The sequence below is a fragment of the Poecilia mexicana genome, unplaced genomic scaffold (assembly GCF_051168715.1).
Source record: "Poecilia mexicana isolate PSO_F unplaced genomic scaffold, ASM5116871v1 scaffold_15, whole genome shotgun sequence".
Taxonomy (NCBI): domain Eukaryota; kingdom Metazoa; phylum Chordata; class Actinopteri; order Cyprinodontiformes; family Poeciliidae; genus Poecilia; species Poecilia mexicana.
Genome location: NW_028263384.1, coordinates 11,842,156 through 11,855,149, shown reverse-complemented (window position 1 = coordinate 11,855,149; position 12,994 = coordinate 11,842,156). Strand labels below are relative to the sequence as shown.

Below are 12,994 nucleotides of genomic sequence, written 5' to 3'. Positions count from 1 at the left end.
CGTCCCCTCCATTGTCCCGGCCTGTGGTATTCCAAACTGTATTTCTAGTGATAAAAGCACAAAGTGCAGTTGCTTCTGAACTTTAAATATGCTTTTGAGCATAACTTTTTTTTTTTTTTTTTTACTGTAAAGCAAAAGCTATTTGTGGCTTTTACACAAAGCACTGGAAAACTTGCGGAAGGATGGGAGTAATTGTCCCAAACATACATTTTCTCTGCCTCTCCATCCACATCCCTGAACTTGGCTCTGAGCTTAGAAATGCTCTGTTTCTAGCACATTAGAAGCAGTTTCCACATTACTATAAAAGGGTTTGCAAATATTTGGAAAGCAGCTCCGTGTCTCTTCAAGTCTGCAAAACTCTTTCTGCAGCAATGACATCAATGTAATTCTCACAGCTGAATGCCGAGCCCACCTCCGCCAGAGCATTGCTTGCTGAAAAATGGCAAAAGGTTTTTTTTCTGGGAGAGTGAGGACTTCCATTGAACCGAATTTCTGGAAAAGGCTTTGATATTGTCATAAGGTGCTTTGACAAGCAGGCCACAGTCCTGCAGTTCCTCATAGAGCACATACAACTCCTTTGCAATATCAACCATAAAAGCTAAGTCCGTCTTTTGAATCCTTGAGCAGGGGTACTTCCATCATGCCCTGCTCCATGAAGTGAGGCAGCTACATTAGTTTTAATACAATTTTGACTCTGGCAAAAAAAAAAAAAAGAGTTGCAAAAAAAAAAAATATATATATATATATATAACAACATAACATATAACAATATAAAGTATTGGACAGAGTTCACAGCTCCAACGTTAACCCGTTCTGATTCATGTCTTATTCGAAATAGTGTTATGTAATGGTTGAGTTTTACCACCTCTGTTCAAATTAACATATATGATAGTGATGCTTTCATCAGAAAACAAAACAAAAATAGTTTAAAGCAGTCCTGATAGTGACTTTTAAAGAACCACAATGTTGTTCTTTTATTCATGTCAGCAGACAAAAATTTCAGTGAGATAAAATAATGTCTTCTTCAGCTGCTAACCTTTTCCAAAACACAAAGTTTTAAATATGCAAGAGCACAACTGTCCAAACCCAAATGGCCTTTGCTGCACAGAGCTTAGTCTGATTTGTACCAATCTAATCACAGATGCATGAAGAAAAGAAAAAAAAAAGGCCAGTGACAGACTTTGATCCTGTTAAATAGGCTGTGTAACTGCCACATTTTTATATTTACAACCACACATAAACTCCTCCTCAGAGGTTGAATTTGACATCCAAGTGTTTTTTATTTGGGTTAGAAAAATCGTCAATGCTTCACTGTCCTTGCCAGATGGGCAGAAGATTAACTGTCAGACTGTGATGTGTTTGCAGAGCTGAACAAGCCACTCGGATCACTTTCACACCAACATATTTTTCACTGCTTTCAGCACAGACTGTGCTACATAAGGGCCTTTTCAGTTCATCAAAAACACAACGGCATTTTATGCAGCAGGGGTATGGCCAAAGAGTTATCATGAAAAATCGGCCGCAATATGAAGTCCTAATTGAAGAAACAACACAATGTGTTTAATGCAAAACTTCACCATGTCTGACAACATAAAACGTGTTAAGAAAACTCTGAGCTACCCAAAGTTGATGTTCGTCAAAGCAAATAATTTTTGCATATTCGCACATGGTGTTTGAAAGTTATCGATGCTTATTGAGAATTTATTAAGAAAGTAAGAAATGTCTTCTGGTGGGAACAAAAAGAGAAAAAGGATGTTTCAGTTCATAATCGTTTCTTTTACAATTCCTGGCAGACTTTTTATTTTCACAAGGTCAAATCAATCAAAGGTGAAACACATCTTGGTCTCACCTCTGCCATGTGTTCTGGGATTTGTCTGAGGTTGAAGCAGGTGCAGGCAGGATATTGGATCAATAGTAGTTGAAAATGCCAAATAAAACGGAGGTCGTTTATATTTCACTCGATTCCTGTCTTATGTTTTTATTGGGTGCAGTTCAGTTGTGACAATGTAATGTTAGACCTGAGGTCACCTAAGAGGTATCAGAATATTTTTTTTCATGCATGGATCCTTATATAACCAAATTATTGTCTTTCTTGCTCTTTGACTCTTTACTGGTGCTTCTGAACCCATAATGAACAGAGAGCTCACTGAAACCTACCTGGTGAATGAAGACCTGAGCTCCTCGAGGGCTCATGAGCAGCACGGCCCGTCGCAGAGTGTCCCGGTACCGGTTCAGCTCCTCCGTGCGCATCGTGTTGAAGAGATCGGTAAACACTCGGCTGACGTTGCGGTCCACCCTCTGCAGGGACACATCCAGGCCGAGCCGAGACGCTTGGTCCATGAAGGTTTGCAGTCCTCGGATATCTGAAGGGAAAACCGACATGGTCAGAACCACAAATAAAAAATAAAAAAACTAAAAGAACTGAATACTCTTCAGGCTCTTTAGCCCTGGAGCATAAAACTTACAGATCTTGGTAAGCAGCCTGTGTCTTCAACACACGCAAACAATATTTTTAGGCTTTGTTCCAGGTGCTTGAAGGCAGATTTTGTTCTTTGCACCTGATCTAAAGCGTGACAAAACACAACGAGCACTCGTCGCTTTCTGCTTCCCAGCGTTTGCAGAATATGAACCTCCAGGCAGGTGTTGCCATCCCCAGAGAACTTTGTGCATGTGTCTAGTTTTAGTACACATAAAAACCACTCCAAAAACAAAAAAGTCTGCACTCCGCACACAAATCAAAAGTGATGTGCAGCAGAGGGCTCCCGTTAAGCACAGCAGTCCCAGCGGTCACAGAGGGAAGCAGCTGCCCAGCATGTGCCAAGTCATGCTGCATTGTTAATGAGAGCTTAGAAAAATCGCTGGGTCCTTACTTTTTTGCATCCACTGAATATTTGTGTTTGTGTCCAACCATGTTGCATCTTTAAAAGGGGTGATAAGTCATCCATTGTAGACAAAGCTTCAAGAATAAAAAAAAAAAAAAAAAAACATACAGTAAACCTAAAAAAACACTCGGCCCTCCTCCTAGTACTCTACAGGAGAAAATTGAACTTTTTATGGTTGAATATTCAGGCAACAAAAGGGGGAAAAAAATCCCCTGATCTAATTGGAGAAGTAAATTATGTTTTTTCATGGTTTTTCTTTTGTCAGTACCTTGGGCAAACAAAAGGAGCAACATGATGAAGTACCATCTGAAGCAAACCATAAGAATTAGCTGTGCCATTTGATTTTTCTTACAACTGATGTATTGCCATTTATCTTTCAGGTAGTAAACAGCTAACGGTTGCTGCTGGACTCTCCTCAGATTACAAATGCTCAAAGAGGAGAACAAAATGTGAAATTAAATCATTCATCATTCTGAAGTGTCAAACTCCTCCAGCAACGTTCTTTGAAATTCTTAAGAAATATGAAAACACAATACTTTCAATTGTCTAAACTGAAGTTGAACACATAGATGAGCACATACTATGAATACAAACAGAGAAGTGTGTGCTTTTCTTTGACTACATGTGCAATATTCAGTGCATTGCTTTTCCGTCCTCCGTTTCACATCTTGACCCATAAAATATATATTTTTCGCTTCAAAGTACGTTGCATTCAAGAGTTACTTAGTAAAACAGCGAGCACAAACGGATAACTTTATCTTGTGCACACGTCATCAGCTGTATTGATATTTTGAAGATGGATTTTTAAAGGGAGGGAGAACAGTCAACATTACTAGGATGTAATGCAGAGTGAAAGGGGGAGTCAAATATGAGAGGAGAATGTTAAAATTGTCAGTAAAAATGAATTACAGTACATAACATGGTGTTGAACATTTTAAAGAAAAAAAGTCAAGATCAAGATGGTGACATTTTAAAATGACTAACATTATTACTAACAGTTAGTATGGTTATATTACTGTAGCAGCAGTCTATGAATTTTCTAGATGGTAAGTATTTTATCGGTCTTCCGACGGGCTGCCAACATTTTTGAATCCCACGTTCCATGACAGATGAGGCCTTAAACTAGATATTAATGAAACATGGTTCTGCGATCCAGTTAGCCTTGCTGCTGAAGCTTCTTGGTGGTCCGCTGCGAAGCACAAAGTGTGACTGTAGAGATCTCTCTCCAGGTATTGCTTTGCAACTGATTGGAAACTTTGAATGTGAAGTTTTCACTCAAACCTGTTATCTTGCATTTTTTTCTGAATACTAAAGTTCCTTCAAAGAAGGCGAAGCTGAGCAGCAAACCTTTCACTACCAGGTTCAGAGCTTATGTTGAAACCAGTTATCAGCATTATCTGAAAAGAAACTATAACTATTTATATTTATACCTATTTGTAACATTTTTGTGGGGAATTTTAATTCGATTTTTATTAAAGTGTTATGATTTAGGTGTGCAAGGTGTGTAAAATCATTACCGTCTTTGTTTTTAATAGCAGCTAAAATTTTGGTCATCTAAAGAAAATCCTTTAAACGGCTTGGGCTAAAGGAAAAACCAGAACAACATAAAAACATTTTGCAATAAGCAAACAAGGATTTTTAACCCCAGAGTTTAGGGTTTCATGTAAACCTACTCCAGGACTTCAGTAGTCCTGGAGTAGGTTTTAAAGTCAATACTTTTGGAAGCTTTTCCACTGCTCAGCCTACGGCCATCAACAGGAGTGCAAAAAAGAAGATTAACAAGGAATTACAGAATTGATTACTTGTCACGATTAACCAAGCATCATTTTGAGAAACTACCCCTGAAAGTTTTTTTTTTTGTTTTGTTTTTTTTTTAACTCAACCTTTTTTTCAGCCTCCACTCTCACCCACTCTGTACATCTATCTTTCTGCTTCTTCTGGTTATCTGCTAAACAATAACTCAATCTTTAAAACCTGAGCTTACATAAAGTAGCCATGACGATCCTCCAGCATGGCTTTTAGCCTCACATTGAACGTAAAGCAAACTCCCTCATGAATTTGAGAAAAGCAAAAATAACCATATCATGATCAAAAGGATGTTTTTTTTTTCCTGTTTTTGCTTCACTGGGCTGTCAAGTAGTGAAAAACAAGCATAGAAAACATCTTCTGCACCAGCCTGTTTACTCAAGACTTGTGTTGAGCAGTGAAAGCAATCACTGCTATTCTTGCAATGATAGCGTCTGTTAATTATTTTCAATATGGATTTTTTTTTTTTTGAATATCTGAAATCTAGCAGGCACAAAGAACAATCAGAACACAGAGCAGAGAGAAATTACTCCTTCAGCTTTAATTGCTTATTATTACAGATTTAGCTGTCATGTCAGCACAGGAGTTTAAATTAAATACAATTTTGTGCTGTAAACAGATGAAGCACAAAATATATCTTACTTCATGGTTATGAGATTCATTCATCATATCCATGTGGCAGTAAATCTGTTGATCGGGACTTCTGTTCAAGAATATGCCAACGACACTTACATTTGTAATAGCTTATGGGCAGTGATTATACCAACAAATATAATTTCTTTTTTTTTATTTATGTTTTTTAGCTTTGGAACTTACATACAAGAAAATGAGATCTGTTTAGTGTGATATTTTATCTGGTTTTGACCCTGAATAACACAAATGTGTAAGGTATTGCTATAGAAACAAGATAATCAAAAGAAAGTAATGGATGAAAAAATGGTCAAAAGATAACACTAATCATGCAAAGAAAAAGCTCAGCTAAAAAATAAATGCAAAAAAAAAAAAGAAATCATCATGGGTTACTAATACAGTAGCCCCTCTTCTCCTTTGTAATTTTCTGGGTTTTGTCTTGCAAAGGAATATTCATACAAAATATAAGAAAGAAAAAAAGCAACAAATAAAACCAGTTAAGATTGGAAGGAGAGAAAAAAAATCAAAATCAGACAGACGTGTTTATCTAATCAAACAAAAACAGTAGAACCATGACTCACACTGTAATGAGAGTTTCTTTTGACATCATATTTTCATTACTATCTATATCAATGTCATGACCAATCAATTGAGAAAAAGCATTATGGTGAAAATCCCCTATAAACTTCTGGTATTGTAGGCAATTTGTTTGTCTCGTCACCAGAGACTCACCAATAAACTTCAAAGATCTGATTTTTCCTTCTTAATAAAAAGGAAGACATCTACCATCAAAACAGGTCACTTTGTGTTCTAACTGGATAGAGCTAAAGTGATACCATCAAATATCCGCATGGACGTGTGTTGAGTGCTGCTCTGTTACGACACACAGTGTGGAAGTTATTACATCTTTGTTTTCAATGGCGAGAAGTCAGATTGTGAGGCTTGGCCACACCCACATGCTTTGATGCAGTAAAAAGCTTTTGATAACTTTGATCTCCAATTCCTGAAGATTATACTGCCTCATTTTGAAGTCTCTAAGTAGAGAGCTTTAGGAGGAGTTTGCTGAGATAACTGTGTAAAGGAGACAAAATGGCAGTTTTAATCCAAAGTGAGCAGCTTTCTCTGGGGTTGAAACATAGCTCCAATGGACTTTTTTTTGTAGGCCTTGACAAGCTAGATGCGTGTTCTGAATGTCATAATCCTAGGTGAAAGCATGGCTTGAGACTGATTGCTTTAATGGTTTTTAAGGTGTGGAGGAGGAATTGGTGGTGGAGAGAGGAACATTTTGTGCCGATAGTCATTTTTCCATGCCACATACCTTCTAGTTGTGTTGCCCTTCTAAGAAGGTGGTCATGGCATGAAAGCCCACAAATATCAACCTGCTTATTGACATCATATCTTTTTTCCATCATGTTACACTTTTTCTATGGAATGTCATCTACCTTTCTATCATCACCTTTGAGGATGACCAAAAATTTATATTTTTTGGCTGAAAAGTTGATGCTGCTCTGATAAATTAAGAAGCTTTTCAAGTGTTTATATTTCAAAACAGAACCAAATGAAATGCATTTTCTATCCCCTACTGGACTCAATTGGACCATTATTCTTTCCTGAACCCAGTTTTATTTCTGTATCAACTGGACTGGCTTAAGGATGTCCAGCGGTGCCCCCTTTTGGATGGCAGGCAAAATACAACACTGAAAGAAGGTCTAAGCAGAGGTTATTAATTCATCAATTGGAACAAATTTTAATAAAAAAAAAAACAACATTAATCGACAATCTTAAGTTGATTACTTGGTATTTTGCAAGTAATCAATGGATAAGAGCCTCGGGTCACCTCTTTAAAAAAGGACAAAAGGCTTAAGCATTGTTTTCATTCAGTGGCTGAGACATTTCAAGATGTGATGATATCTTTTAATATCATTATTCTTTTTTACTGGTATCAGAGAGAGCAAAGCAGGCCAACAAAAAACAAGTTTCTCATCATCTAAGCAAAACTGATACATTGTAGAACTAAAAACTCTTTGTTTCCATTACCTTTAATTATCCATTTTTCTAAAAGACTTTAGTTACCATATCAACATTTTCTGAACATATATGGCTTTTTCTGCAACTCCTTCAGTTATAATGCTCTTCTTGTCCTTTAGTTCAATAAAAAAAAGTTACTTTTGAATTAAAACAATCGTAATCTCGTATTGATTGCTGTGTAAATATTAAAGACATAAGTATTTTAGGTTGTGAGAGGAAAGAGTAATTCAAGTAATACAATTTTATTGACAGAAATTGTAATAGTACAACATTAATTATTTTATTTTCTAAAATTTCTGTATCCTAAGCAGAAGCTCAGGATACAGCATTTTCCTTTTTTTTTTAATATGTGCTTGCACATCATTGTATCTGTGCAACTAACAGACAGAAAAAAAAGAAAATCTGCAGAAGAAAAATGTGCTTTTACACCTGCCAGATACTGTGAACAATAAAGCTGCAGTTTAATATCTATTGATCTATTGCACTGTCTACAGTGGTGGGCAAGACAAGTCTAGACTGGGATGTTATTGTGGCGAGGATAGAAACATAATACTATAATAATAATAATTTAGAGGATATTAAAGCTCAGCTCAAACTAAAGCCGGTATATTTAGGTTGAAAATTAACAACAATACTATTATGTTAACTTTTCTGCTTGTTAAAAAATGCAACTTTAAAAGGGAATTTCAGAACAAGTACACTTTTAAAAGAGTGTTCCTTGAACACGCCCGTCTCTCACAGTATAATTTACATTAAAAAAGTTTTTTTCTTTAGTCAAGAAGTAAAATCAATGTCAAACAGGGTTTAGTTTGAAAAAAAAAAACAATCTTTATTTACATTTTATTAAGAATTTTTCCTTAGTAATCAGTTGTAAAGTCTTTATTAGCATTACACCAAAAGACTTTACTTATTCTTGCTAAAATAAAGCAACAACAACTGATATACAGAATTTATTTGTACAAGTGACAAAACGGTAAAATTCAGAGCTAGTAGGAAATTTAATTTAAGTTTGGTTTGTTTGAATCCATTTATCAGGCCTACGACTTTTAAAGAGGGCAGAATATTCATGAACTGTATGTTGTTTAAAGTATTTTAAAGGAATAGATAGAAAAGTAAAAGAGTTAAATATTTATTTTCATTAAATGTCAAATTGATGTATTGATGCACTACACTGAGTGAAATATGTTGAGCCTTTATTTCTTATAATTTGGATAATTGTAGTTTACAGGGAATAAAAATGAAAAAATTCAAAGGCAGAAAAATGAATATTACATATTAACTATTTAATAAAGAATTTAAACGTATACCTACTATCTAATGGGCATATTACAGTCATGGTATAAAGTCTATTTACAGTCATGAGGACGACTGCTGACTTAACAGATGTCTAGAAGACAATTATTGACACCCTACACAAGGAGGGTAATCCAAAAGGTCACTGTGCATCTGATCCTGCCAATAAAAAAAAGCAGATTGCACACAGAGTGCTGTATAAAGCTGATAAAAAAATAAAAAAACTGATGGGAAGGAAAATGTGTTGTCATAAAAAGTTAATCAGCAAAAGGGCTAAGAATGCTTCAAAGTCATAACCCACAGACAAATCCTATTCACAAATGACACATGTTGCATTTTTTGTGTTAAACCACTTCTGAACCAGAGACTGGTGTGTTGCTCAGTCCTCTTTTCAGATGAAAGTAAAGTTTGCATTTTATTCTAAAGTCAAGGGTCCCAGAGTCTGGAGGAACAGTGGAGGGGCAAATAATTGAAGTTCAGTTTGCAGTCCCCAGTCAGAGATGTTCCAAAAGCTGGCTTAATGGTGTTCCTGTGCTTGGTTCATTAGCAAGCTAGTTTGACCTGAACTCATCGGGGTATTATCAAGAGGAAGGTGATCAGACCCAACAAAGTAGATGACCTGAAGATTGCTATCAAAACAATCTGGGCTTTCACTACACCTCAGCAGTATCACATGCCCATCACCTCAATGCCACGGTGCACTGATGCAGTAATTCATGCAAATGGTGGCCCAAACAAGTATTGATGCGTAGAAATTAACATACTTTTCAGAAGCCTAACATTTATGTTTGTAATGTGATTTTTTTAATGATCTTATGTAATATTCTAGTTTTCTGTAACACTGAATCTCAGAGTTGTACGCCTATACCTTCCAAAAATCAGGCAAATTGCAAAAATAATACATTTATGGAAGTGGTAATTTACTCTGGTGTGACCTCCCACATCACTTTCCAAATTGCCAACTTCCACATTTCATTGAATAGACTTGCTATAAACCCAGCATGAGATCCCTTTATGTTTGTCTTTGCTCAGAACCTGGCTGTTATAATAAATGCGTGTTTTACATCAGGAACCACCTCCTACTTGGGACCAAAAGCAGCTTAATCAATCTTAAACCTATTACCAGCCTAATTCTCTCCTCCTCTAAGAAATAGGCAGTCACCACAGGGAGGACAGAGACAGATGCTATGCAGCTGCTCTGCAGTCATTGGGTAACTTGACCAACCTGCCAAGAAGCCTGCTGATGCTCAAGAAAATTAAGCGTCGTTTAAGACTTACTACATTTGTGCTTTGACGTCTTTCATGCTTCTTTTCCTGTAATAAATTCCAATGCAATTTTGCACATGCTTTTGTCTCGGTTTTCCCCATCACCACATAATCAATAGCTAACTTCCTCTTCAATATCCATCCGCGAGCGCAAGACACCTAAGAAAACATTAGAAAGATGTAGAGAGCGATCCTGGAGCTTTGAAGCAAGAGCCTTGAACCATTTTAACAACTCTGCAACATGATCCTTAAGTACGGCACTTCCTTGACTTAAATTGTAACGTCAATATATATTCATTTAGGGCGTTGGGGTCGTGGGGAGGAAAAGCAACAACAATAAAACCCACTCCCCATTGTTGTGTAAGCTCATTGAGCGCCCTGCAGGACCTCTGGGAGTCTAGACCCAGGATGTTTACTGGTAGTGAAACCTTCGTTGCAACTGGGTTCAACATTCTCCTCTTTAATGGTCAAAAATGTTTAGTTGAGTGGTCAAAATGTCCAAAGTCAATGTATAAAAAAAACTTTCAAATCTAAGTGTTTATTACTATAGCTCGGTCTAAACAATTGAATAATATTAAGAGGATGAAAATTCAATTAAACTCAGTCTTTAACCTGCTATCAACCTTTTTTTATTTTACTTAGGAGAGGGATAATGTTCTTCCATAACATTTCACAAAGTTGGATCCTACCGAGGAGGGGCAATATCGCTAAACTGTCCAGAGTCCTCAGTTATTCCCTATATTTCTTCTCTTCCTCTTACGCCGCCGGTTTCCAGGATCCACTGCCCTCTATGTTTTGTGTGTTTCCCAGCTGCCACACACCTGACTTGAATAAATGGGTAATTAACAGGCTTCTTCAACACATGATGGCATGCTGAGGAGCTAATGCAAAAGCTAAATCAGGTGTCCCAGAGCAGGGACGCATCTAAAACATGACAGACAGGGAGCCCTGAGGAGCAGTGTTGAGAATCACTTTTATGGGATTTCTACTAGGATTTCTACTATGCCCAATTCAGTTTGGCACTCAAGTAGCCTCTGATGGTTGTTAAGGAACCTTGGTGACCCCAAAATGCATCTCTTTGCTGTAGCGCGATAGCTAAAGATAAGATATATATAGTTTTGTTCAGCCTAGTAGTCACTAGCTGAAATAAATGATCCTTTGCTGCACCATATTTTCTGAATAGTGCATAAAAATGCAATGTTTCTTGCCAGTCAGCTCAGAAAGTGAAACTCATATTTTATACTGAATCATCATTCATACAGTGACGTATTCTAAGCCTTTGTTTCTCGAAATTTTGATCTTTATGGCCTATAGATAAACAGAGTATCTCAGAGAATTAGAATACTGTGAAAAATGTAACTTGTGGAAACTCATGGAGTCCTACCCTAATCAGCTAATTTACTCAAAACACCTGCAAAGGATTTCGGAGCCTTTTAGACAGTCGCTCACTCTGGATCAGTCGGCTACACAGTCACGGGGAAAAAACTGCTGACTTGACAGATGTCCAGAAGACGGTCAACAACAGGAGCGTAAGCAGAACCTGGTTGAGTGCGTATGACGTTGCTCTCTGCACAATGCAACCAAATGACCATCAGCCTTCCTTCCACATTAGACTCATAATTTATAAGCCGTCGCCCAATTTAATTCACTTCTGTTCTTATGGGTTTTAAGGCTGATTATTTAAAAGATTAGCAATCCCATATGGCTGTAAGATAAGGAAACAATTAACAACCTAATCACTGGCATTTAAATTGTCGCAGAATACGAAGATTGATTCAAGTTAGTATGAACAGTGAAAAAAGTTGCAAAAAAATGGCATAAATGACTTAATATCGTTAATATATTATGCTATCCATCTATAAAGTTTAATTTCTCAAAACAGGTTTAAAGTTGTTGAAGAGGGGAAACACAGATTGGGCTATTTCTGTTATTAGAGTTAGACCCAGTAGAAACCATCTATCAACTGTTTAAGGACAGGCGCAGAAGAAATGTCCTCCCAGCAGGACCGACATCGACACCCGACCGAAGCACTGAGATCAGAGTACTTACATCAACTATATTTACACTCTCACGACCACAATCCCTTGTGAAAAAACTAATTTACGATGTCCTTGATTGGGGGACGTAATGAGACACTTCTGGTTGCTCTCACAGGTGATAGCAGGAGCTGTTCAACGTGTCTTCAATTTAGCATTTGAAAATGGAAAATAAAAGCACTCCAGCAGCCACTGAATTACTCGCGTATAAAGAGTATTTGGGCAGTCAACATGCTATCAGCAGCAGACAGGAGTGAGAGCTCTCTTGCAGAATTAATAAGACAAGTCAGAAGGCCAGGCAGGCCAGAGCTAAGATCTAAGTAAAATGGAAACTGGAGAAAGGCTAAAAAACCTAATTAACTTATAACACTCCAAGTAAAAGTTACACTTTGAATTTTAACACTTCTGTCTTCGTCTTTGGGTAAAAGTCAACGTTTCGCCTGTGTAGTTGCAGATCAGCATGGTGCTTGAACATCCCTCGCCTTAAAAACAAACTACACAAATCTCACAACCTGTCTGCGAACAAACTGGTAAGTTGAGAGAAGCTTCAGTATGCCATCAGTTTTTTATCAAAAGTCACTGTTGTTCCATTTTTAATTGATTTTTATTCTGAATAACCTAACGGCCCCTCTTCTACACTGATAGTACTTCTGTCTGCTGTGGGTAAGACACTGGCTGCTCATTAGTACTTAATCAAACAAAATGTTACTTAAACAGCTTTCGGCAACGATGATTATGTTCATACAAATATTTACATGGTCAATTAGAACCCATTCTGCACGACGTTTGAGTGCAGAAACAATTGCAAGGCAACTGTGTGCTGTTTGCAATTAAGTGAGTATTTGCAATTAAGAGTTGGAGTTGTGTGATGGCTCTTCTGTTTCAGAGTTGCATAAAGAATGTTAATCGCCTCTGTGTTTGGCTATCCATCTAGTCCATTGAAAGCTTATTGTGTGGTTGTTAGATACATAGTGTTGGATTTGCATGGAAGTTAAATATTTAGTTCTTTCTGCTGGACGGATCACAGATCTGGACAAAAACAAACTTTGAAAG

General features: G+C 37.0%; 1 protein-coding gene across 1 annotated transcript in view; it reads right to left on the bottom strand.

Moving 5' to 3' along the window:
* grid1a (glutamate receptor, ionotropic, delta 1a) overlaps positions 1–3,346 on the bottom strand; it is a 67,266-nt gene extending 63,920 nt beyond the window's left edge. The window contains exon 1 of the mRNA XM_014967213.2: positions 2,158–3,346. Within this exon, the coding sequence (XP_014822699.2) occupies positions 2,158–2,382 (225 nt within the window). The 5' untranslated portion in view covers positions 2,383–3,346. The remainder of the gene's footprint in view (positions 1–2,157) is intronic.
* Positions 3,347–12,994: the final 9,648 nt, after the last annotated feature.